The sequence below is a fragment of the Coregonus clupeaformis genome, chromosome 37 (genome assembly GCF_020615455.1).
Source record: "Coregonus clupeaformis isolate EN_2021a chromosome 37, ASM2061545v1, whole genome shotgun sequence".
NCBI classification, from domain to species: Eukaryota; Metazoa; Chordata; class Actinopteri; order Salmoniformes; family Salmonidae; genus Coregonus; species Coregonus clupeaformis.
Genome location: NC_059228.1, coordinates 31,118,507 through 31,144,305, shown reverse-complemented (window position 1 = coordinate 31,144,305; position 25,799 = coordinate 31,118,507). Strand labels below are relative to the sequence as shown.

Sequence of the window (25,799 nt, the reverse complement as noted above, 5' to 3'; positions counted from 1 at the left end):
CTTGATCAATTTTAGTCTCATCTGACCAGAGTACTTTCTTCCATATGTTTGGGGTGTCTCCCACATGCCTTTTTGGCTAACACCAAACGTGTTTGCTTATTTTTTTCTTTAAGCAATGGCTTTTTTCTGGCTACTTTTCCGTAAAGCCCAGCTCTTTGGAGTGTACGGCTTAAAGTGGTCCTATGGACAGATACTCCAATCTCCGCTGTGGAGCTGTTCAGCTCCTTCAGGGTTATCTTTGGTCTCTTTGTTGCCTCTCTGATTAATGCCCTCCTTGCTTGGTCCGTGAGTTTTGGTGGGAGGCCCTCTCTTGGCAGGTTTGTTGTGGTGCCATATTCTTTCAATTTTTTAATAATGGATTTAATGGTGCTCCGTGGGATGTTTCAAAGTTTTGGATATTTTTTTATAACCCAACACTGATCTGTACTTCTCCACAACTTTGTCCCTGACATGTTTGGAGAGCTCCTTGGTCTTCATGGTGCCGCTTGCTTGGTGGTGCCCCTTGCTTAGTGGTGTTGCAGACACTGGGGCCTTTCAGAACAGGTGTATATATACTGAGATCATGTGACACTTAGATTGCACACAGGTGGACTTTATTTAACTAATTATGTGAAGGTAATTGGTTGCACCAGATCTTATTTAGGGGCTTCATAACAAAGGGGGTGAATACATATGCACACACCACTTTTCCGTTATTTTTTAAAAAATATATTTTTTTTAATTTCACTTCACCAATTTGGACTATTTTGGGTATGTCCATTACATGAAATCCTAATAAAAATCCATTTAAATTACAGGTTGTAATGCAACAAAATAGGAAAAAACGCCAAGGGGGATGAATACTTTTGCAAGGCACTGTAACTCCTTTACCAGACAGTAACCTTGGTTTGCCTCCTGGCCCAGCTGGGTCTATGTATATATATTTTCTGTTGTATTTTTGACTTTATGTTTTGTTTTACCCCATATGTAACTCTGTGTTGTTGTTTTTATCGCACTGCTTTGCTTTATCTTGGCCAGGTCGCAGTTGTAAATGAGAACTTGTTCTCAACTGGCTTAATCTGGTTAAATAAAGGTGAAATAAAAATAAAAATGCGTTATGGTCCGGTGGAAGCGGAAAGAGATCATTCTTACAATACTGTACATCACACAGTGATATTCCACTGACTCCTGTGGCACTCGAGATCATCTTTGCTTTTGACCAAAGCATAAACGTCCTTCAAAATGCTTTCCTTACTGAGAGAGCAACTACCCATAACTGTTTTCCCTTGCTCAAAGTGTTCATGCTCTCCCAAGGCTAATGACATAGGCCTATTTAGATAAACATTACGCTCCATGTTTAATGGACTAGCATATTGTTTTCCAGGATCAGCTAATATTAGTCCTTCATTCCATTCATGCAGGTGCACAGCAGCTGTGAACTCGGGCAGGTCAGAGCCGTTGCTTGTGCTGCAGTGTTGACTTTCCTTCCTACTAAATGTGGCCAGAGCACAACGTAATCACACATTTAATCTGTTTCTGGGACACACCCTGCTTTCAGTCTCACAGCAGAGCGAGGACACAGCCAAATAGGGCTGACATGTTCCCTGGCCTGAAAACACAGTTATCTAACCCAATCTACTGTATATGCCAACCATAAACATTCTGAACATGACCCATTGGCCAGAGAACCTTGTAGGCCTATGTAAATGCATGATTAGTACATAGTCGTAAACAACCATTTTCATTGTATGAATTATTCAATTTCCAACAAGCTGTTAAAGGTTGCTGTCTGATTCGTAATTTATGTTACTGTAAAACAAAGTATTAAAATGTGTAGCATAGCTGTAAATAAAACTTAAATGTCATGCTTTTTGATCGTTCATGAGTGGAAAGACAATTCCAGGGCCACTAGGTACATTTGGAACATTTTAGTTCCAAGGTTTTTAATGTTTTCATGCAATACATGACACAGATACTATACAATAGACAAGGTATGTGTTGCACCATCATACTGAACACCATCATGCTGAACACCATCATACTGACCACCATCATACTGACCACCATCATACTGACCACCATCATACTGAACACCATCATACTGACCACCATCATACTGACCACCATCATACTGAACACCATCATACTGACCACCATCATACTGAACACCATCATACTGACCACCATCATACTGAACACCATCATACTGACCACCATCATACTGAACACCATCATATTGACCACCATCATCCTGAACACCATCATACTGAACACCATCATACTGACCACCATCATACTGAACACCATCATACTGAACACCATCATACTGACCACCATCATACTGAACACCATCATACTGAACACCATCATACTGACCACCATCATACTGAACACCATCATACTGACCACCATCATACTGAACACCATCATACTGACCACCATCATACTGAACACCATCATACTGACCACCATCGTACTGACCACCATCATACTGACCACCATCATACTGAACACCATCATACTGATCACCATCATACTGAACACCATCATACTGAACACCATCATGCTGAACACCATCATACTGAACACCATCATACTGACCACCATCATACTGAACACCATCATGCTGAACACCATCATGCTGAACACCATCATGCTGAACACCATCATACTGACCACCATCATACTGAACACCATCATACTGACCACCATCATACTGACCACCATCATACTGAACACCATCATGCTGAACACCATCATACTGAACACCATCATACTGACCACCATCATACTGACCACCATCATACTGACCACCATCATATTGAACACCATCATATTGAACACCATCATACTGACCACCATCATACTGACCACCATCATACTGACCACCATCATACTGACCACCATCATACTGAACACCATCATACTGAACACCATCATACTGACCACCATCATACTGAACACCATCATACTGACCACCATCATGCTGAACACCATCATGCTGACCACCATCATGCTGAACACCATCATGCTGAACACCATCATACTGAACACCATCATACTGACCACCATCATGCTGACCACCATCATGCTGAACACCATCATACTGACCACCATCATACTGACCACCATCATGCTGAACACTATATTTCTGACCACCATCATACTGAACACCATCATACTGAACACCATCATACTGAACACCATCATACTGACCACCATCATACTGACCACCATCATACTGAACACCATCATACTGACCACCATCATACTGACCACCATCATACTGAACACCATCATACTGAACACCATCATGCTGAACACCATCATACTGACCACCATCATGCTGACCACCATCATACTGACCACCATCATACTGACCACCATCATACTGAACACCATCATACTGACCACCATCATACTGACCACCATCATGCTGACCACCATCATGCTGACCACCATCATACTGACCACCATCATACTGAACACTATAATACTGACCACCATCATGCTGAACACCATCATACTGACCACCATCATACTGAACACTATAATACTGACCACCATCATACTGAACACCATCATACTGAACACCATCATACTGACCACCATCATACTGAACACCATCATACTGAACACCATCATACTGACCACCATCATACTGACCACCATCATACTGAACACCATCATACTGAACACCATCATATTGAACACCATCATACTGAACACCATCATACTGAACACCATCATACTGACCACCATCATACTGACCACCATCATACTGACCACCATCATACTGAACACCATCATACTGAACACCATCATACTGAACACCATCATACTGACCACCATCATACTGACCACCATCATACTGAACACCATCATACTGAACACTATCATACTGACCACCATCATACTGACCACCATCATACTGAACACCATCATACTGAACACCATCATACTGAACACCATCATACTGACCACCATCATACTGAGCACCATCATACTGAACACCATCATACTGACCACCATCATACTGACCACCATCATACTGAACACCATCATACTGACCACCATCATGCTGAACACCATCATACTGACCACCATCATACTGAACACCATCATACTGACCACCATCATACTGAACACCATCATACTGAACACCATCATACTGAACACCATCATACTGAACACCATCATACTGTTCTGAGCAGCTGCTCTAATAAAGCGACATCATTCACTCCTTCTCAGTGCTGCTTATTGTCTAATTGAAACCAGAACTCTTTCCTCTGGCTGGCTTGACTGGGGAACTCCTCTCCTCTCGGCTGCTCTGCTCTCTTCTCCTCTCCCCTCCTCTTCCATTCCAATCCTCTCCTCCCCCTCTCCTTCTCCTCCTCTCTTCTTCTCTCCCCTCCTCTTCCATTCCTATCCTCTCCTCCCCCCTCTCCTTCTCCTCCTCCTCTCAACTCACCTATACTGAGTCTACAGTCTACAGAATAATGCTGACAGAATGGTCACATCTCATTGTTCTCCTCAGTGGACCATCTCATGTGGCTGCCATGTGCTTGCCCATGCTGTTAGCTACCACAGAGTGAATCAACAGAAGATATGGCTGCTACTTTTAACAGATGTTTGATAAGTCCTGTTGCAACTGAGGAGACTCTCTCTCTCTCTCTCTCTCTCTCTCTCTCTCTCTCTCTCTCTCTCTCTCTCTCTCTCTCTCTCTCTCTCTCTCTCTCTCTCTCTCTCTCTCTCTCTCTCTCTCTCTCTCTCTCTCTCTCTCTCTCTCTCTCTCTCTCTCTCTCTCTCTCTCTCTCTCTCTCTCTCTCTCTCTCTCTCTCTCTCTCTCTCTCTCTCTCTCTCTCTCTCTCTCTCTCTCTCTCTCCTCTCTCTCTCTCTCTCTCTCTCTCTCTCTCTCTCTCTCTCTCTCTCTCTCTCTCTCTCTCTCTCTCTCTCTCTGTGTGTGTGTTTGTTTCCAGAGGCAATTGACCTTGCAGAGTCTTAAATGCAACCGACAGTAAACAAAGAAACAGCCAAGTGAACTACCACATGAGGCACACGTCGGTGTAATACATGTTCCTTCATGTACTGGGATGTTTCAATTCCTGAGCTGTGTGTGTGTGTGCGTGCGTGCTTGTGTGTATTGCCTAGAACACAGTGTGTGCTCTAATCTAATGGAGGCCACATTGGGTGTGTGAGAAGGCAGCAGGTAACATAATGTACCCAGCTGTGGACTGTCCCCATGTGGTTGGTTTAAAGGGTCCATTGAGACACACCCCAGTCCTAATTCACTCCCTATCCACTCTGCCCTAAGCCCATCTTTGCAGATCTGAAGAACCTGGATAAATATTAGCAGTGTAGTGACGGAGCTTACACCATATTGCTTACACCTTACAGATCTGCAAACATCGTAGGGCTAGTGGTTAGGGGTTAGGGGTTAGGGGTAAGGGGTAAGGGCAGACTCTGTCTCCTTGAATAACTCAACTGGAGAGGGTATTTCAGGGAGAGGCAGACTCTGTCTCCTTGAATAACTCAACTGGAGAGGGTATTTCAGGGAGAGCAGGCTCTGTCTCCTTGAATAACTCAACTGGAGAGGGTATTTCAGGGAGAGGCAGACTCTGTCTCCCTTGAATAACTCAACTGGAGAGGGTATTTCAGGGAGAGGCAGACTCTGCCTCCTTGAATAACTCAACTGGAGAGGGTATTTCAGGGAGAGGCAGACTCTTATCTCCTTGAATAACTCAACTGGAGAGGGTATTTCAGGGAGAGGCAGACTCTGTCTCCTTGAATAACTCAACTGGAGAGGGTATTTCAGGGAGAGGCAGACTCTGTCTCCTTGAATAACTCAACTGGAGAGGGTATTTCAGGGAGAGGCAGACTCTGTCTCCTTGAATAACTCAACTGGAGTGGGTATTTCAGGGAGAGGCAGACTCTCTCCTTGAATTACTCAACTGGAGAGGGTATTTCAGGCAGTGGCAGACTCTTATCTCCTTGAATAACTCAACTGGAGAGGGTATTTCAGGGAGAGGCAGACTGGCTCCTTGAATAACTCAACTGGAGAGGGTACTTCAGGGAGAGGCAGACTCAACCAGGCTGAATGAACACTAGATAGGCCCACTGACTGACTTCTCCTGCAGTGGAACAAACTGCAACACTAAATTAATGTATCCTCGAGCTGAGCAGGCCTTTTAGATATAGAAACCTGAGAGAGAGAGAGGGGGTCTCATTATAGAGTTACTTGTCGTAGATACTTAATATGCCATTTAGCAGACGCTTTTATCCGAAGCGACTTACAGTCATGCGTGCATAAATTGTATGTATATATTTTTTTTTGTTAGGTATGGGTGGTCCCGGGGATCGAACCCACTACCCTGGCGTTACAAGCACCATGCTCTACCAGCTGAGCTACAGAGGACCACCATTTATACTTGTTGACTATAAATGTTTATTTGATTATTTCCTCTCTTTGTTATTGTGTAGTTGTTGTTCTCCTCCAGTCTGTCTATTCCCCTCAGTGCCCAGCCTTTAGGGGAGAACGGAGAGGAGAGCACACCTGGACTCACTGGCTTTTCTATTTAAAGTACGGTGGACTACATTCACACACACTCTACTGGGGAGCGAAGGTGATGTGTCCATCTGCTGTTATCACAGTTGGGTGACTGTGATAAGATTACTTTATCCTATCCCAGGTATTCCTTAAAGAGGTGGGGTTTCAAATGTCACGACCCCTAGGGGAATTGCAGCTGGGTTAAGATTTTTTTTATTTTACACACACAAAGTTCAGATTACTGTATAGTACAACATACCATTTTTTTTGAGAAAGATCTTTTGAAAATTTAAATTGTTGGGTCTCTTATTTTTGATAAGAGAGATGTAATGGATTGAAGATTATTTGTTGACTTAAAAATCTACATGTACTGATTTTAAGGTTGTGTCGTTAGAGTCGTCAGAAATTCTGGGGGAACAAATCTCTCTCTCTCTCTCTCTCTCTCTCTCTCTCTCTCTCTCTCTCTCTCTCTCTCTCTCTCTCTCTCTCTCTCTCTCTCTCTCTCTCTCTCTCTCTCTCTCTCTCTCTCTCTCTCTCTCTCTCTCTCTCTCTCTCTCTCTCTCTCTCTCTCTCTCTCTCTCTCTCTCTCTCTCTCTCTCTCTCTCTCTCTCTCTCTCTCTCTCTCTCTCTCTCTCTCTCTCTCTCTCTCTCTCTCTCTCTCTCTCTCTCTCTCTCTCTCTCTCTCTCTCTCTCTCTCTCTCTCTCTCTCTCTCTCTCTCTCTCTCTCTCTCTCTCTCTCTCTCTCTCTCCCTCTCTCTCTCTCTCTCTCTCTCTCTCTCTCTCTCTCAACCCATGTGGTTGGTTTAAAGGGTCCATTGAGACACACCCCAGTCCTAATTCACTCCCTATCCACTCTGCCCTAAGCCCATCTTTGCAGATCTGAAGAACCTGGATAAATATTAGCAGTGTAGTGACGGAGCTTACACCCATCATTGCTTACACCTTACAGATCTGCAAACATCGTAGGGCTAGTGGTTAGGGGTTAGGGTTAGGGGTAAGGGGTAAGGGTAGGGAGTGTTAGGGCCAGGGAGAAAGCGCTAGGTAGGGAATTAGGACCGGTTAGTTCTGTAACAGAGGAGAGGGGTCTCTATGAGGGGAGAGGTCTCTATGAGGGGTGAGGTCTCTATGAGGGGTGAGGTCTCTATGAAGGGAGAGGGGAGAGATCTCTATGAAGGGAGAGGGGGAGAGGTCTCTATGAAGGGAGAGGGGGAGAGATCTATATGAAGGGAGAGGGGGAGAGATATCTATGAAGGGAGAGGTCTCTATGAAGGGAGAGGGGGAGAGGTCTCTATGAAGGGAGAGGGGGAGAGATCTCTATGAAGGGAGAGGGGGAGAGGTCTCTATGAAGGGAGAGGTCTCTATGAAGGGAGAGGGGGAGAGGTCTCTATGAAGGGAGAGGTCTCTATGAAGGGAGAGGTCTCTATGAGGGGAGAGGGGGAGAGGTCTCTATGAAGGGAGAGGTCTCTATGAAGGGAGAGGGGGAGAGGTCTCTATGAAGGGAGAGGTCTCTATGAAGGGAGAGGGGGAGAGGTCTCTATGAAGGGAGAGGTCTCTACGAGGGGTGAGGTCTCTACGAGGGGTGAGGTCTCTATGAGGGGTGAGGTCTCTATGAGGGGAGAGGGGGAGAGATCTATATGAAGGGTGAGGTCTCTATGAAGGGAGAGGTCTCTATGAGGGGAGAGGTCTCTATGAAGGGAGAGGTCTCTGAAGGACCAGTTAGTTCTGTAACAGAGGGGAGAGGTCTATGAAGGACCAGTTAGTTCTGTAACAGAGGGGAGAGGTTCTGTAACAGAGGGGAGAGGTCTCTGAAGGACCAGTTAGTTCTGTAACAGAGGGGAGAGGTCTCTGAAGGACCAGTTAGTTCTGTAACAGAGGGGAGAGGTCTCTATGAAGGACCAGTTAGTTCTGTAACAGAGGGGAGAGGTTCTGTAACAGAGGGGAGAGGTCTCTGAAGGACCAGTTAGTTCTGTAACAGAAGGGAGAGGTCTCTATGAAGGACCAGTTAGTTCTGTAACAGAGGGGAGAGGTCTCTGAAGGACCAGTTAGTTCTGTAACAGAGGGAGAGGTCTCTGAAGGACCAGTTAGTTCTGTAACAGAGGGGAGAGGTCTCTGAAGGACCAGTTAGTTCTGTAACAGAGGGGAGAGGTCTCTATGAAGGACCAGTTAGTTCTGTAACAGAGGGGAGAGGTCTCTGAAGGACCAGTTAGTTCTGTAACAGAGGGGAGAGGTCTCTGAAGGACCAGTTAGTTCTGTAACAGAGGGGAGAGGTCTCTGAAGGACCAGTTAGTTCTGTAACAGAGGGGAGAGGTCTCTATGAAGGACCAGTTAGTTCTGTAACAGAGGGAGAGGTCTCTAGAAGGACCAGTTAGTTCTGTAACAGAGGGGAGAGGTCTCTGTTCTGTAACAGAGGGAGAGGTCTCTCTGAAGGACCAGTTAGTTCTGTAACAGAGGGGAGAGGTCTCTATGAAGGACCAGTTAGTTCTGTAACAGAGGGGAGAGGTCTCTATGAAGGACCAGTTAGTTCTGTAACAGAGGGAGAGGTCTCTGAAGGACCAGTTAGTTCTGTAACAGAGGGGAGAGGTCTCTATGAAGGACCAGTTAGTTCTATAACAGAGGGGAGAGGTCTCTAGAAGGACCAGTTAGTTCTGTAACAGAGGGGAGAGGTCTCTTGAAGGACCAGTTAGTTCTGTAACAGAGGGGAGAGGTCTCTGAAGGACCAGTTAGTTCTGTAACAGAGGGGAGAGGTCTCTATGAAGGACCAGTTAGTTCTGTAACAGAGGGGAGAGGTCTCTGAAGGACCAGTTAGTTCTGTAACAGAGGGGAGAGGTCTCTATGAAGGACCAGTTAGTTCTGTAACAGAGGGGAGAGGTCTCTGAAGGACCAGTTAGTTCTGTAACAGAGGGGAGAGGTCTCTGAAGGACCAGTTAGTTCTGTAACAGAGGGGAGAGGTCTCTTGAAGGACCAGTTAGTTCTGTAACAGAAGGGAGAGGTCTCTATGAAGGACCAGTTAGTTATGTAACAGAGGGGAGAGGTCTCTCTGAAGGACCAGTTAGTTATATAACAGAGGGGAGAGGTCTCTATGAAGGACCAGTTAGTTCTGTAACAGAGGGGAGAGGTCTCTGAAGGACCAGTTAGTTCTGTAACAGAGGGGAGAGGTCTCTGAAGGACCAGTTAGTTCTGTAACAGAGGGGAGAGGTCTCTATGAAGGACCAGTTAGTTCTGTAACAGAGGGGAGAGGTCTCTGAAGGACCAGTTAGTTATATAACAGAGGGGAGAGGTCTCTATGAAGGACCAGTTAGTTCTGTAACAGAGGGGAGAGGTCTCTCTGAAGGACCAGTTAGTTATATAACAGAGGGGAGAGGTCTCTGAAGGACCAGTTAGTTATATAACAGAGGGGAGAGGTCTCTCTGAAGGACCAGTTAGTTATATAACAGAGGGGAGAGGTCTCTATGAAGGACCAGTTAGTTATATAACAGAGGGGAGAGGTCTCTATGAAGGACCAGTTAGTTCTGTAACAGAGGGGAGAGGTCTCTGAAGGACCAGTTAGTTCTGTAACAGAGGGGAGAGGTCTCTATGAAGGACCAGTTAGTTCTGTAACAGAGGGGAGAGGTCTCTGAAGGACCAGTTAGTTCTGTAACAGAGGGGAGAGGTCTCTATGAAGGACCAGTTAGTTCTGTAACAGAGGGGAGAGGTCTCTCTGAAGGACCAGTTAGTTCTGTAACAGAGGGGAGAGGTCTCTATGAAGGACCAGTTAGTTCTGTAACAGAGGGGAGAGGTCTCTATGAAGGACCAGTTAGTTCTGTAACAGAGGGGAGAGGGTCTCTATGAAGGACCAGTTAGTTCTGTAACAGAGGGGATAGGTCTCTATGAAGGACCAGTTAGTTATGTAACAGAGGGGAGAGGTCTCTATGAAGGACCAGTTAGTTCTGTAACAGAGGGGAGAGGTCTCTATGAAGGACCAGTTAGTTCTGTAACAGAGGGGAGAGGTCTCTATGAAGGACCAGTTAGTTATATAACAGAGGGGAGAGGTCTCTATGAAGTACCAGTTAGTTCTGTAACAGAGGTCCAGCCTCTCTATCAGGGGAGAGCTGAGGGGGTTTCCTGACAGGGGCCTCCAAGCAGGAAGCAGGAAGCAGCATAGTTACTGTAGTGCACTATATAGGGAATAAGGTGCCATTTGGGACGCATTCTTTGTTTTCTTATAACTATTTCGATTTCGATTCATCAGTAGCCTTAGTCCTATCACTTTAATGAAATGCTGTTTGTTTATTTTTTTTCATCTCTGATTTGATACTTTTTTTGTAGCCTATACCAAAACATTCTCATCGTGCTTGAGCTAGGGTACTGCAAGTTTGAATATCGCAATATCATGGAGACACACCCTACCACAATCTAAGAGACACTGCAATAAGCCACAGGCTCCAACAAGCCTCCAACTGCAACGCCGTCTGTGGGCATCATGTGTTGCTATGGAGGTGGGGCAATCATCCACTAAGGAAAGCAGAACAATAACAGGTTGGTTTCTCCCTGTTCAATTCAAAAGAAAAGTCTTTCCTTGGTATTTTCTCCCTCCCCTGTCTGTGTTATTCATGTACACCTTGTTGAATTCTCAGAATAGTTTCTCTTCTTAGTCTTGGCACATCGGTCAGAACCGGCTTTAACTCCCTAATTGGCATGCCTTTACACCGATCAGCTAGTTCTCCACCCAACCAGGAAGCAGAGAAGCTTCAAACAGAATGTTAAATGTAGCTGTTACCTCGGAGACAGCAGCAGCACAGCATGGGGGGGGGCTTCTCTGCACAAAACCCAATGTGTGTTCCATCCTGGTTCTCCCTCCCAGATACACAGGGAGGCAGGAAGAGAGGGGGAGCAGCCTCCATGCTGGCAGATAGAGGTGCAGCACAGTACGTGCCTGGATAGATCTCTGCCAGGTACACTGTCTTACACATATAGCGTACCCTACATTACCGCCAACCTCAACGGGGATTTAGTGTTGGGACTCGCCGGTAACAGTTTCATATACTGTTTAATATGCACAGGCCTAGCAGTGGCACACACTGAAAATACACATGGATTGTATTTCACAAGCATTTATAATTTGTAATAATGTGCAGTATGTTATGTAGTCTGAGTTACAGAAAGGTGTTATAGCATGTGTAGACTACGGCTGATGCGATCTGTCACACACGTATTCGGTCATCGTCGCTCCTCATCCGTGCTCATCATAATGGAAAATGACAGGCTACAAGGAATGCATGCAATGTCTATAATGTATCTTATGAACTGCAGGCATATGGAAAGGGGGTTGGGGGGCTCAAACATGTCAAATTGTGCCCGTGCACGCTCACTGAAGACTGTACCTATAACTGATAGGAAAGCATGGCTCAACTGGCACTCTCTCTCTCTCTCTCTCTCCACACACACGTAGGCTCAGGCTACAGTAGGCTATTGAGCAACTTTCAGGGGAATAGCTACTTCTGTTGCAACAAATAAAATTGAAACCCACATTGTGCTTGCCTTATTGCTCAGCGTCTCGGGTTGAAAGACCGGGAGGGTGGCATGCCTGCCTATCTATTTGCTTTAAATAAAAAAAAATCCATCTCTCTACGCCACTGCGAAGGTATCACGTTTATTATAATGAAACTGGCACAGACAGCTAGGCTAAATGCACACCATGGAATTCGTAGCATAGCCTACTGTTGCATCCATTGAATGCATTCTTTCCATCGATCCATAATGTGAAGGAACGCAATCAGCCAGTGAAGAAAACCACCGCGTTTCAATACAGTCAAATCTTACCGTGTTTCGCTCGATAAATCATATGCCGCCATGACAAGAAAAAACACACTCAATCAACACGAAATCATGCAAACCCTATTCCTCTTACCGTGGTGGTTTCACAATTATATCCAGTATTCGTGTCCGTGGCTAGAGAGCTCAGGGGAAAACCTGAGGACGGTAGCCTACTACACCGTTTCTTCAGTGTGACCAGCCCCTCGTCGAAAAGCACTGAGTTGTGTTTATCTGAACATAACTGTGCTGCTGTCAGTGAATGGCCCCGGTCCTCCCCTTCCCCGCTGTCTGGGCTCGCCTCCCTAGCCGCGGCTACCGAGGAGAGAGAGCCGCCTGGCGCATAGCTTCATTACAACAGGCGCACAACAGTGACACGCTAGAGAAGCGATCATCAAATACGTTCAGCCGCGGGACGCTTTTCCCTTGAGCGGTGGTCAGCGGAGGCCGGAACATAATTACAAATCATTTGTAGACTGCAAATTGGTCGCAAGAAGCACAAACATTTATAATATTTCACTAAAACATAATCATTTCAAACCATGCTTACATTTGTAGGCTATATGATATATCCCTCTTTATGCATGGGAATACTTTGGAACAGATTTCCAAAATTAAAATCACTTGGAGCTGATCTGATCCGCTGGTGTTTTTACAGAATTTTATGTCCAACAATAAAATATATAGTTCTAAAAATGTTTTGCTCAGAAAACTTGGGGGGGCAAATAAAATCTCGGGCCGCCAGTTAGGGAAACCTGCCCTAGGGGCATAACAGACATCACACCAGCCAGTACCGCTTTCTATGTTGCCTGGAAACAGAACAATGCAGAGACCAGGCGACAACTAGCAACGCCTGTGATGATAGCGGTAAAAATAACATGAGAATTTAATGATTCAATTTATGATCAAATACCCAGGCCTATATTTGAATTTGAATTGTCTTAAAGATGTTCATTCGGTTTTGTCAGTATAGGCATTTCATTTTGTTTCATTTCACAATGTATTATTATTGTTATTTCAAATCAAGCCTACATTTCTGCCCATTGTATTGTGAAGCCCCATAGTAGTTGACCTGTAGGCTTTAGGTCTTTTCTCTCCAAAACTCTTGAGCGTGCCGTCTCTAGCCAACTCTCCTGCTATCTCTCTCAGAATGACCTTCTTGATCCAAGAAGGTTTCAAGACTGGTCATTCAACTGAGTCTGCTCTTCTCTGTGTCACGGAGGCTCTCCGCACTGCTAAAGCTAACTCTCTCTCCTCTGCTCTTGTCCTTCTAGACCTGTCTGCTGCCTTTGATACTGTGAACCATCAGATCCTCCTCTCCACCCTCTCCGAGTTGGGCATCTCCGGCCCTGCTCACTCTTGGATTGCATCCTACCTGACAGGTCGCTCCCACCAGGTGGCGTGGCGAGAATCTGTCTCCGCACCACGTGCTCTCACCACTGGTGTCCCCCAGGGCTCAGTTCTAGGCCCTCTCCTATTCTCTCTATACACCAAGTCACTTGGCTCTGTCATATCCTCACATGGTCTCTCCAATCATTGCTACGCAGACGACACACAATTCATTTTCTCCTTTCCCCTTCTGATAACCAGGTGGCGAATCGCATATCTGCATGTCTGGCAGACATATCAGTGTGGATGTCGGATCACCACCTCAAGCTGAACTTCGGCAAGACGGAGCTGCTCTTTCTCCCGGGGAAGGACTGCCCGCTCCATGATCTCGCCATCACGGTTGACAACTCCATTGTGTCCTCCTCCCAGAGTGCAAAGAACCTTGGCGTGACCCTGAACAACACCCTGTCGTTCTCCGCTAACATCAAAGCGGTGACTCGATCCTATAGGTTCATGCTCTACAACATTCGCAGAGTACGACCCTACCTTACACAGAAAGCGGCACAGGTCCTAATCCAGGCACTTGTCATCTCCCGTCTGGATTACTGCAACTCGCTGTTGGCTGGGCTCCCTGCCTGTGCCATTAAACCCCTACAACTTATCCAGAACACTGCAGCCCGTCTGGTGTTCAACCTTCCCAAGTTCTCTCATGTCACCCCGCTCCTCCGCACACTCCACTGGCTTCCAGTTGAGGCTCGCATCTACTACAAGACCATGGTGCTTGCCTACGGAGCTGTGAGGGGAACGGCACCTCCTTACCTTCAGGCTCTGATCAGACCCTACACCCAAAACGAGGGCACTACGTTCATCCACCTCTGGCCTGCTAGCCCCCTACCTCTACGGAAGCACAGTTCCCGCTCAGCCCAGTCAAAGCTATTCGCTGCTCTGGCACCCCAATGGTGGAACAAGCTCCCCCACGAAGCCAGGACAGCGAGTCACTGACCACCCCCCCACCATAAAAATATAAATAAAGTGGTTTTCCCACTGGCTATCCTATGTTGAATGCACCAATTTGTAAGTGGCTCTGGATAAGAGCGTCTGCTAAATGACTGAAATGTTAAATGCGTGTAGCCTGTCCATGAGGTACTGTTGTAGTGGGAATCAGTAAATCATTCATCTGCTTTGTTTTTATGGCATCATTAAGCCTGATATGTTTCCAGAGGAGGACTTTGGATCCATGCGGAAAACGTCCTTTTGTTCGTTCAACACTTACATAAGGGGGGGGTATTGAAACTAGTTTGGATAATAAAACATGTTCTTGTCATATGATGGCCTTCATGGTGTCTCTGATGTTTTGATTCTCTGTGTGTTGCTGTGTGTTGCTGTGTGTTGCTGTGTGTTGCTGTGTGTTGCTGTGTGTTGCTGTGTGTTACTGTGTGTTGCTGTGTGTTACTGTGTGTTACTGTGTGTTGCTGTGTGTGTTGTGTGTGTTGTGTGTGTTACTGTGTGTTGCTGTGTGTTGCTGTGTGTTGCTGTGTTTTGCTGTGTGTTGCTGTGTTTTGCTGTGTGTTGCTGTGTGTGTGTTATTGTGTGTGTTTCTGTGTGTTACTGTGTGTGTGTGTGTGTGTGTTGCTGTGTGTTGCTGTGTTTTGCTGTGTGTTGCTGTGTGTTGCTGTGTGTTGCTGTGTGTTGTGTGTTTCTGTGTGTTGCTGTGTGTTGCTGTGTTGCTGTGTGTTGCTGTGTGTTGCTGTGTGTGTGTTGCTGTGTGTTGTTGTGTGTTACTGTGTGTTGCTGTGTGTTGCTGTGTGTTGCTGTGTGTGTGTTGCTGTGTGTTGCTGTGTGTTGCTGTGTGTTATGTGTGTTTGCTGTGTGTTATGTGTGTTACTGTGTGTTGCTGTGTGTTGCTGTGTGTTGCTGTGTGTGTGTTGCTGTGTGTTGCTGTGTGTGTGTTAATGTGTGTTTCTGTGTGTGTTACTGTGTGTTGCTGTGTGTTGCTGTGTGTTACTGTGTGTTGCTGTGTGTTGCTGTGTGTTGCTGTGTGTTGCTGTGTGTTATTGTGTGTTGCTGTGTGTTACTGTGTGTTGCTGTGTGTTGCTGTGTGTTATTGTGTGTTGCTGTGTGTTGCTGTGTGTTGCTGTGTGTTGCTGTGTGTTGCTGTGTGTTGCTGTGTGTTGCTGTGTGTTGCTGTGTGTTGCTGTGTGTTGCTGTGTGTTGCTGTGTGTTGCTGTGTGTTGCTGTGTGTTGCTGTGTGTTACTGTGTGTTGCTGTGTGTTGCTGTGTGTTGCTGTGTGTTGCTGTGTGTTGCTGTGTGTTGCTGTGTGTTATTGTGTTGCTGTGTGTTGCTGTGTGTTGCTGTGTGTTGCTGTGTGTTATTGTGTGTTGCTGTGTGTTGCTGTGTGTTGCTGTGTGTTGCTGTGTGTTGCTGTGTGTTACTGTGTGTTGCTGTGTGTTGCTGTGTGTTGCTGTGTGTTGCTGTGTGTTACTGTGTGTTGCTGTGTGTTGCTGTGTGTTACTGTGTGTTGCTGTGTGTTGCTGTGTGTTGCTGTGTGTTACTGTGTGTTGCTGTGTGTTGCTGTGTGTTACTGTGTGTTACTGTGTGTTGCTGTGTGTTGCTGTGTGTTGCTGTGTGTTATTGTGTGTTGCTGTGTGTTAATGTGTGTTTCTGTGTGTTACTGTGTGTTGCTGTGTGTTGCTGTGTGTTGCTGTGTGTTATTGTGTGTTACTGTGTGTTACTGTGTGTTGCTGTGTGTTGCTGTGTGTTGCTGTGTGTTATTGTGTGTTACTGTGTGTTATTGTGTGTTACTGTGTGTTGCTGTGTGTTGCTGTGTGTTGCTGTGTGTTGCTGTGTGTTGTTGTGTGTTGTTGTGTGTTACTGTGTGTTGCTGTGTGTTGCTGTGTGTTGCTGTGTGTTGCTGTGTGTTGTTGTGTGTTGCTGTGTGTTGCTGTGTGTTACTGTGTGTTGCTGTGTGTTGCTGTGTGTGTGTGTGTTACTGTGTGTTGATGTGTGTTACTGTGTGTGTTGCTGTGTGTTATTGTGTGTTGCTGTGTGTGTGTTACTGTGTGTTGCTGTGTGTTGCTGTGTGTTATTGTGTGTTGCTGTGTGTTGATGTGTGTGTGTTACTGTGTGTTGCTGTGTGTGTGTTATTGTGTGTTGCTGTGTGTTGCTGTGTCTGTGTTATTGTGTGTTGCTGTGTGTTGCTGTGTGTTGCTGTGTGTTGCTGTGTGTTGCTGTGTGTGTGTTGCTGTGTGTTGCTGTGTGTTGCTGTGTGTTGCTGTGTGTTGCTGTGTGTTGCTGTGTGTTGCTGTGTGTTGCTGTGTGTTGCTGTGTGTTGCTGTGTGTTGCTGTGTGTTGCTGTGTGTTGCTGTGTGTTGCTGTGTGTGTGCTGTGTGTTGCTGTGTGTTGCTGTGTGTTGCTGTGTGTTGCTGTGTGTTGCTGTGTGTTGCTGTGTGTTGCTGTGTGTTACTGTGTGTTGCTGTGTGTTGCTGTGTGTTGCTGTGTGTTGCTGTGTGTTGCTGTGTGTTGCTGTGTGTGTGTTACTGTGTGTTGCTGTGTGTTGCTGTGTGTGTGTTACTGTGTGTTGCTGTGTGTTGCTGTGTGTTACTGTGTGTTGCTGTGTGTTGCTGTGTGTTGCTGTGTGTTGCTGTGTGTTGCTGTGTGTTGCTGTGTGTTGCTGTGTGTTGCTGTGTGTTGCTGTGTGTTGCTGTGTGTTACTGTGTGTTACTGTGTGTTGCTGTGTGTTGCTGTGTGTTGCTGTGTGTTACTGTGTGTGTGTTGCTGTGTGTTGCTGTGTGTTGCTGTGTGTTGCTGTGTGTTACTGTGTGTGTGTTACTGTGTGTTGCTGTGTGTGTGTTATTGTGTGTTGCTGTGTGTTGTGTGTGTGTTACTGTGTGTTGCTGTGTGTTATTGTGTGTTACTGTGTGTTACTGTGTGTTATTGTGTGTTACTGTGTGTTGCTGTGTGTTGCTGTGTGTTGCTGTGTGTTGTTGTGTGTTGTTGTGTGTTACTGTGTGTTGCTGTGTGTTGCTGTGTGTTACTGTGTGTTGATGTGTGTTGCTGTGTGTTATTGTGTGTTACTGTGTGTTATTGTGTGTTACTGTGTGTTGATGTGTGTTGCTGTGTGTTGCTGTGGGTGTGTTACTGTGTGTTGATGTATGTCACTGTGTGTTAATGTGTGTTGCTGTGTGTGTGTTTCTGTGTGTTGATGTTTGTCACTGTGTGTTAATGTATGTGTGTGTGTGTGTTACTGTGTGTGTGTTAGTAATGACCACTGTATCTTGTTCTTAAAGCCACTATTGTCTACTGAAGCAGGAAGGCCTGAGGGGGTGTGGTATATGGCCATTATACCACGGTTAAGGGTTGTTCTTAAGTCCGACGCAACGCGGAGTGCCTGGATACACCCCTTAGCCGTGGTATATTGGCCACATATCACAAACCCCGGTGCCGTATTGCTATTATAAACTGGTTACCAACGTAATTAGAACAGTTTAAATAAACGTTTTATCATATCCGTGGTATACGGTCTGATATACCAAGGCTGGCAGCCAATCAGCATTCAGGGCTGAAAACACCTAGTTTATAATAACATTTAGAGACTGATATTGACTAGCCTATCTGGTAAAGACAAAGGTGTATAATGTCCACTAGCCTACTAGCAATTATTTATGTGGAATAAACGGTAGATCCTTAGTTAGGCCTCCTTCATTTTGGAACAAACTACGTCACATGCTGACCTCAGTCCTCAGGTATATTTACCTCACCCTTGGTGATAATGAGACGCCTCTCCCGTTTATGATGTTTGGGAATATGCTATCAACTCTATGACAACCACCTCTCTCCCTGACTAAAGTTCACCCTCATAATCAAGAAGTTTTCTTTATAACCTACAGGCTAGTCACTCCTCTCCTCTCAGTAGACCGTAACTCCTGTCCTGTCTTTGGGACACCAGGAGGGTAGATGGTTATAGATTATTCTGCTATTGAAGCTGATTTGGAGAGTTACAGAACCAATAGGAGTTTGACTTCGTCTTCTTCTTTTTCTTCTTCATCGGTGTGGCTGGAATATTGTGACAATGCCCTCCGTCAAGAAGGCTCTGCATTTTCTTGGTAGCGCGCTGGCTACTGCGTGGTCCGTGGGGATTTTAGGATATGGGATGTCGACAGAATGGGCCGTTTCCAATATGCGTTGCTCTAAAGATGAAAACGTTTTCAGCAATGGCTCTGCCACTGTAACATATCATCTTTTCAATGGAGTAATCAGCAGAGGTTCTTGTCCACAGTTTGGAGGTGAAAAACCATTTCAAGGTATATTTTCTCATGTTCTGCTACTGTGCCTATAAGTGTGTGGAAATCTGCTGTGTTAAAGATCTAGAACAATAATGTTGACTTCATACTGTCATAATGCAACAATGTAAGTGGACTTGGTATATACTCCTAACCTGTATACTCCTAACAATAACCCTAACCTGTATACTCCTAACCTGTATACTCCTAACCCTAACCTGTATACTCCTAACCTGTATACTCCTAACCTGTATACTCCTAACCCTAACCTGTATACTCCTAACCTGTATACTCCTAACCCTAACCTGTATACTCCTAACCCTAACCTGTATACTCCTAACCCTAACCTGTATACTCCTAACCCTAACCTGTATACTCCTAACCCTAACCTGTATACTCCTAACCCTAACCTGTATACTCCTAACCGGTATACTCCTAACCCTAACCTGTATACTCCTAACCCTAACCTGTATACTCCTAACCTGTATACTCCTAACCCTAACCTGTATACTCCTAACCCTAACCTGTATACTCCTAACCTGTATACTCCTAACCCTAACCTGTATACTCATAACCCTAACCTGTATACTCCTAACCCTAACCTGTATACTCCTAACCTGTATATTCCTAACACTAACCTGTATACTCCTAACCCAAACCTGTATACTCCTAACCCTAACCTGTATACTCCTAACCCTAACCTGTATACTCCTAACCTGTATACTCCTAACCCTAACCTGTATACTCCTAACCCTAACCTGTATACTCCTAACCTGTATACTCCTAACCCTAACCTGTATACTCCTAACCCTAACCTGTATACTCCTAACCCTAACCTGTATACTCCTAACCCTAACCTGTATACTCCTAACCCTAACCTGTATACTCCTAACCCTAACCTGTATACTCCTAACCCTAACCTGTATACTCCTAACCCTAACCTGTATACTCCTAACCCTAACCTGTATACTCCTAACCTGTATACTCCTAACCCTAACCTGTATACTCCTAACCCTAACCTGTATACTCCTAACCCTAACCTGTATACTCCTAACCCTAACCTGTATACTCCTAACCTGTATACTCCTAACCCTAACCTGTATACTCCTAACCCTAACCTGTATACTCCTAACCCTAACCTGTATACTCCTAACCCTAACCTGTATACTCCTAACCCTAACCTGTATACTCCTAACCGTGTATACTCCTAACCCTAACCTGTATACTCCTAACCCTAACCTGTATACTCCTAACCCTAACCTGTATACTCCTAACCTGTATACTCCTAACCCTAACCTGTATACTCCTAACCCTAACCTGTATACTCCTAACCCTAACCTGTATACTCCTAAATATAAAAAATAATGAAAATCTGTAGTTTCTAACAGTCAAACGGTTTTGTTATATTTCAGTCTTCCTTTATGTACCTATAAAGTGTAATATTGGGATGCAAACTCATAAATGTTACTCTAGTATCTGATGGTACAGTGTCTAAACCAATGATCATGTGTATACAATTTTGTTAAAGTCGGTTTATTTTTTAGCGGTTTTGGCCACAAGTTGACTCTTTAAAGTAACTGTCCACGTGTTTCCAAATTTCTATGAAATATTACTTATAATTAATTTACAAGTTTTTTTTTGGGGTGAAATCAGTTTTCCTTCCAAAAAATGGTACTTAAGTATGTTGAAAAGCAGCTTTTCTGTGTTGGAATGGTGTGGGTGTACCCCAACAAGTGAATGGTGTGGGCGTACCCCAACAAGTGAATGGTGTGGGCGTACCCCAACAAGTGAATGGTGTGGGCGTATACCGGTCATAAAAAATATTCATATGAGTAGACCGCTGATTGGCCAGCTCATCCTCCTCAGCAGGATGTTTGAGACACAAGCCTTCCAGTTATACTGTGTTTTCAAAATATCCCTCCAATTATGGGGGAGGACCCTCCGCACCCCCCTGTTTACACTCTTATCATTATTTTTTCTAAAAGGGTTCTTCGGCTGTCCCCATAGGGTAACCCTTTTTGGTTCCAGGTAGAACCCTTTTTGGTTCCATATAGAACTCTCTGTGGAAAGGGTTGTTCATGGAACCCAAATGGGTTCTACCTGGAACCAAAAGGTTTTCTAAAATGTCTACACCAGAATTCCGCACTTGGTGGAACCCCTCATAAGTGGTGCAGTGGTCTAAGGCACTGCATCGCAGTGCTAGCTGTGCCACTAGAGATCCTGGTTCGAATCCAGGCTCTTTCGTAGCCGGCCGCGACCGGGAGACCCATGGGGCGGCGCACAATTGGCCCAGCGTCGTCCAGGGTAGGGGAGGGAATGGCCGGCAGGGATGTAGCTCAGTTGGTAGAGCATGGCGTTTGCAACGCCAGGGTTGTGGGTTCGATTCCCACGGGGGGTATGAAAAAAAATATATATATAATGTATGCACTCACTAACTGTAAGTCGCTCTGGATAAGAGCGTCTGCTAAATGACAAAAAATGTAAAAAAATAACAGTACTGTATATTCCTAACCTGACTGTTGTTTGTGTGCGTAGTGTTTGAGAAGTTGTCAGAGACGGGTGGAGCGCCTCAGATCATCCATGGTCTAGTGATCACCCTGCTGGCCCTGTGTCTGCTGGGCTCTGCTGGCAGCATCCTCATCGCTCTGTATAACAGCGTCAGTAACCCCTACCAGACATACATGGGACCCATAGGCCTCTACACATGCAGCTCTGGCAGTGGTAAGACCAATCCAGTTCGCATCAAAATCAAGCAACAAAAAAAAAGAGGCCAGTCCATCAGCGACACACACCTATTTAGTCCCATATTAAATACCTGAAGGTTGTGGGTTCAAGCCCTATGACCGCCTTTCACACTTTCTCTCCTCCTGGCCTGTATCCCCCTCTCTCTGTAGTAGTAGTACTAATAGTACTTTTAACTCTTTGTGACTAAGTTAACATGTAGGCTAGTAGTAGTAGTACTAATAGTAGTTTTAACTCTTTGTGACTAAGTTAACATGTAGGCTAGTAGTAGTAGTACTAATAGTAGTTTTAACTCTTTGTGACTAAGTTAACATGTAGGCTAGTAGTAGTAATAGTAGTTTTAACTCTTTGTGACTAAGTTAACATGTAGGCTAGTAGTAGTAGTACTAATAGTAGTTTTAACTCTTTGTGACTAAGTTAACATGTAGGCTAGTAGTAGTAGTACTAATAGTAGTTTTAACTCTTTGAGACTAAGTTAACATGTAGGCTAGTAGTAGTACAATAGTAGTTTTAACTCTTTGTGACTAAGTTAACATGTAGGCTAGTAGTAGTAGTAGTACTAATAGTAGTTTTAACTCTTTGTGACTAAGTTAACATGTAGGCTAGTAGTAGTAATAGTAGTTTTAACTCTTTGTGACTAAGTTAACATGTAGGCTAGTAGTAGTAGTACAATAGTAGTTTTAACTCTTTGAGACTAAGTTAACATGTAGGCTAGTAGTAGTAGTACTAATAGTAGTTTTAACTCTTTGTGACTAAGTTAACATGTAGGCTAGTAGTAGTAATAGTAGTTTTAACTCTTTGTGACTAAGTTAACATGTAGGCTAGTAGTAGTAGTAGTACTAATAGTAGTTTTAACTCTTTGAGACTAAGTTAACATGTAGGCTAGTAGTAGTAGCTAATAGTAGTTTTAACTCTTTGTGACTAAGTTAACATGTAGGCTAGTAGTAGTACAATAGTAGTTTTAACTCTTTGTGACTAAGTTAACATGTAGGCTAGTAGTAGTAGTAGTACTAATAGTAGTTTTAACTCTTTGAGACTAAGTTAACATGTAGGCTAGTAGTAGTACTAATAGTAGTTTTAACTCTTTGTGACTAAGTTAACATGTAGGCTAGTAGTAGTAGTAGTACTAATAGTAGTTTTAACTCTTTGTGACTAAGTTAACATGTAGGCTAGTAGTAGTACTAATAGTAGTTTTAACTCTTTGTGACTAAGTTAACATGTAGGCTAGTAGTAGTAGTACTAATAGTAGTTTTAACTCTTTGAGACAAAGTTAACATGTAGGCTAGTAGTAGTAGTACTAATAGTAGTTTTAACTCTTTGTGACTAAGTTAACATGTAGGCTAGTAGTAGTAGTACTAATAGTAGTTTTAACTCTTTGTGACTAAGTTAACATGTAGGCTAGTAGTAGTAGTACTATTAGTAGTAGAACCCTTTTTAACGTCCCCTTTGTTCTTTGCTCCAGCGTGCATCTCCTTCCTGGTCCTCATCCTGTACGTAGTCAACGTCCAGCTGACCAGAATGGCTGACGACCTGGTTCAGAACGACGTGGGAGTTACCGCAGTCTACCTGAAGGACAAGACCTCGGAGTTCAAGGTGGGTTACTACCTGCTGATCCCCTACACGGTGCTGAGTCTGCTATCCATCCTCCTGGTGTACCTGTACGAGCACGCTGCCTACACACACAGACGGGAGCAGCAGAGGCCCACAGAGGACGCTCCTAAGGAGATCATGATGTATTAATGTATAGCCGTCCGGATATACAGATTCACATGAGCCTAACTCCAGCTTCCCACATCTCCCTAACAGACTGGCACGGACTGTGTTGAATAGTGAAAGTGAATGTCCTGAAATGGGCTTCCGTGATCTGATCCTCTACTATTGGAGCCAGGCTTACAACAGACCTCACAGGCTTATATCATTAACTCCGATCACCTGGTTCATTTCTGTTTCATTATTACTACATTTAACCCCTTTGCTTTCTGTTTATATATTTATGAATAGCTGACATTACAATCCAATTTAACTTAAATAGTTAACATGACACACTGCCTGCTTGATAAAATACCATAAGGTTGATGGAATGTGTTTAGTTCATAACAGAAGAATACAGCAAATGATTACACTACTGTATATTTGTATTTTCGAATACCAGCAGACAATACATTGGCTTCTTCAATAAATACATAATAATATATATTCTCTCAAATGTAAATTCTAATAATAAACAGTGTTGATATTTTGTTTTCTCGTGAAGGCTTAAAAGGGGCAATCTGCAGTTCTAACAATAACAAACCCTTAACCCCACCACTGATTTTGTAAACAGCTGAGGGATGGGGCTACAGAAATGTCACCCCTCTCAACCTCATGGACAGAGCTTTGTATACAAGGACTGACCATCCATGATACCAAGGACTGACCATCCATGATACCAAGGACTGACCATCCATGATACCAAGGACTGACCATCCATGATACCAAGGACTGACCATCCATGATACCAAGGACTGACCATCCATGATACCAAGGACTGACCATCCATGATACCAAGGACTGACCATCCATGATACCAAGATGATTGTTTTAGCCATGTTTTGAGGCTATACAGCGTCATTTAGCAGACACTCTTATCCGGAGCGACTTACAGTTAGTGAGTGCATACATATATATTTTTTATTTCATACTGGCCCCCCATGGGAATCGAACCCACAACGCTGGCATTGCAAGCACCATGCTCTACCAACTACACAGGTTAGTTTACCTTTACATCGTTTACGAACAAATTAGTAAAACAAGCTCATATTTTGAATGCTGATGGGGAACGACAGTTGGGGCATCTAAAAGTGATGTTCTTCAAGAATCAATGGGTATACACTGAGTGTACAAAACATTAGGAACACCTGCTCTTTCCATGACAAAGACTGACCAGATGAAAGCTATGATCCCTTATTGATGTCACCTGTAAAATATTTTGTCTTGCCCATTCACCCTCTGAATGGCACACATACACAATCCATGTCCTGTGTAGCTCAGTTGGTAGAGCATGGCGTTAGCGACGCCAGGGTTGTGGGTTCGATTCCCATAGGGGGCCCGTATGAAAAATGTATGCACTCACTAACTGTAAGTCGTTCTGGATAAAAGCGTCTGCTAAATGACTAAAATGAAATGTCTCAATCCTTCTTTAACCTGTCTCCTCCCCTTCATCTACGTGGATTTAAGTGCCTTTGAACGGGGTATGGTAGCAGGTGCCAGGCACACCGGTTTGTGTGAAGAACTGCAATGCTGCTGGGTTTTTCACGCTCAACAGGTTCCCGTGTGTATCAACAATGGTCCACCACTCAAAGGACATCCAGCCAACTAGACACAACTGTGGGAAGCATTGGAGTCAACATGGGCCAGCATCCCTGTGGAACGTTTTCGACGCCTTGTGAAGTCCACGCCCCCAACAAATTGAGGCTGTTCTGAGGGCAAAATGGGAGGGGGGTGCAACTCAATATTAGGAAGGTGCTCTTAATGTTTTGTACACTCCAGTGTATCATACATTTTAGGAATATGAATTCTTAAACACCTTGATGCTGTAAAATACACTTTGACCTACATGTATCTATAGGTTGACTTCCTGTATCTATGACTTCACTGGTATAGTTGTCTACACTGTGTGCACAATTATTAGGCAATTTGTATGTTTGAGGATTCATTTTATTATTGAACTACTGCAGTGCTCTCGGTCAATCCAAAATGTTAATAAACCTCAAACCTGAATATTTAAGAATGTAAAAGTGAGGTTTTGGCTTTCTTTGGAGCATATCTATGTGTGCACAATTATTGGGCAACTATTAGTGTGCAGAATTATTATGCAACTAAATGAAAAACGAAAAGTTCCCCATCTCACTTGTTTATTTTCATCTGTTAAAGTGAGAATAATAAACAAACTCAAAATGTACAAATAAATATTTCTGACATTTAAAAAATAAATAAAAAAAATCAGTGACCTGGCTATAGCCACCCTTCTTTTCAATAACAGTCATAAGCCTTCCATCCATGGAGTCTGTCAGTTTCTTGATCTGTTGACGATCAACTTTTTGTGCCGCAGCAACCACAGCCTCCCAGACACTGGTCAGAGAGGGGTCCTGTT

General features: G+C 44.4%; 2 protein-coding genes across 4 annotated transcripts in view; one reads left to right on the top strand and one right to left on the bottom strand.

Annotated features, from left to right (window-relative positions):
- The window catches only part of LOC121578927 (receptor-type tyrosine-protein phosphatase epsilon), a 120,288-nt gene extending 107,665 nt beyond the window's left edge, over positions 1–12,623 (bottom strand). For 2 of the 3 annotated variants that reach the window (XM_045211612.1, XM_045211613.1), the window contains exon 1: positions 12,414–12,619. The gene's annotated coding sequence lies outside the window, so the exon portion shown is untranslated. Of the gene's footprint in view, positions 1–12,413 lie in introns of all 3 variants that reach the window. The other variant, XM_041893226.2, reaches the window with a different exon arrangement.
- Positions 12,624–18,544: 5,921 nt separating this feature from the next.
- LOC121584750 (clarin-3) lies at positions 18,545–24,124 on the top strand. Its single transcript, XM_041900838.2, has 3 exons — positions 18,545–18,946; positions 21,461–21,646; positions 23,130–24,124. The coding sequence occupies exons 1-3, from the start codon at positions 18,715–18,717 to the stop codon at positions 23,405–23,407; spliced, it is 696 nt and encodes a 231-aa protein (XP_041756772.2). The 5' UTR covers positions 18,545–18,714; the 3' UTR covers positions 23,408–24,124.
- Positions 24,125–25,799: the final 1,675 nt, after the last annotated feature.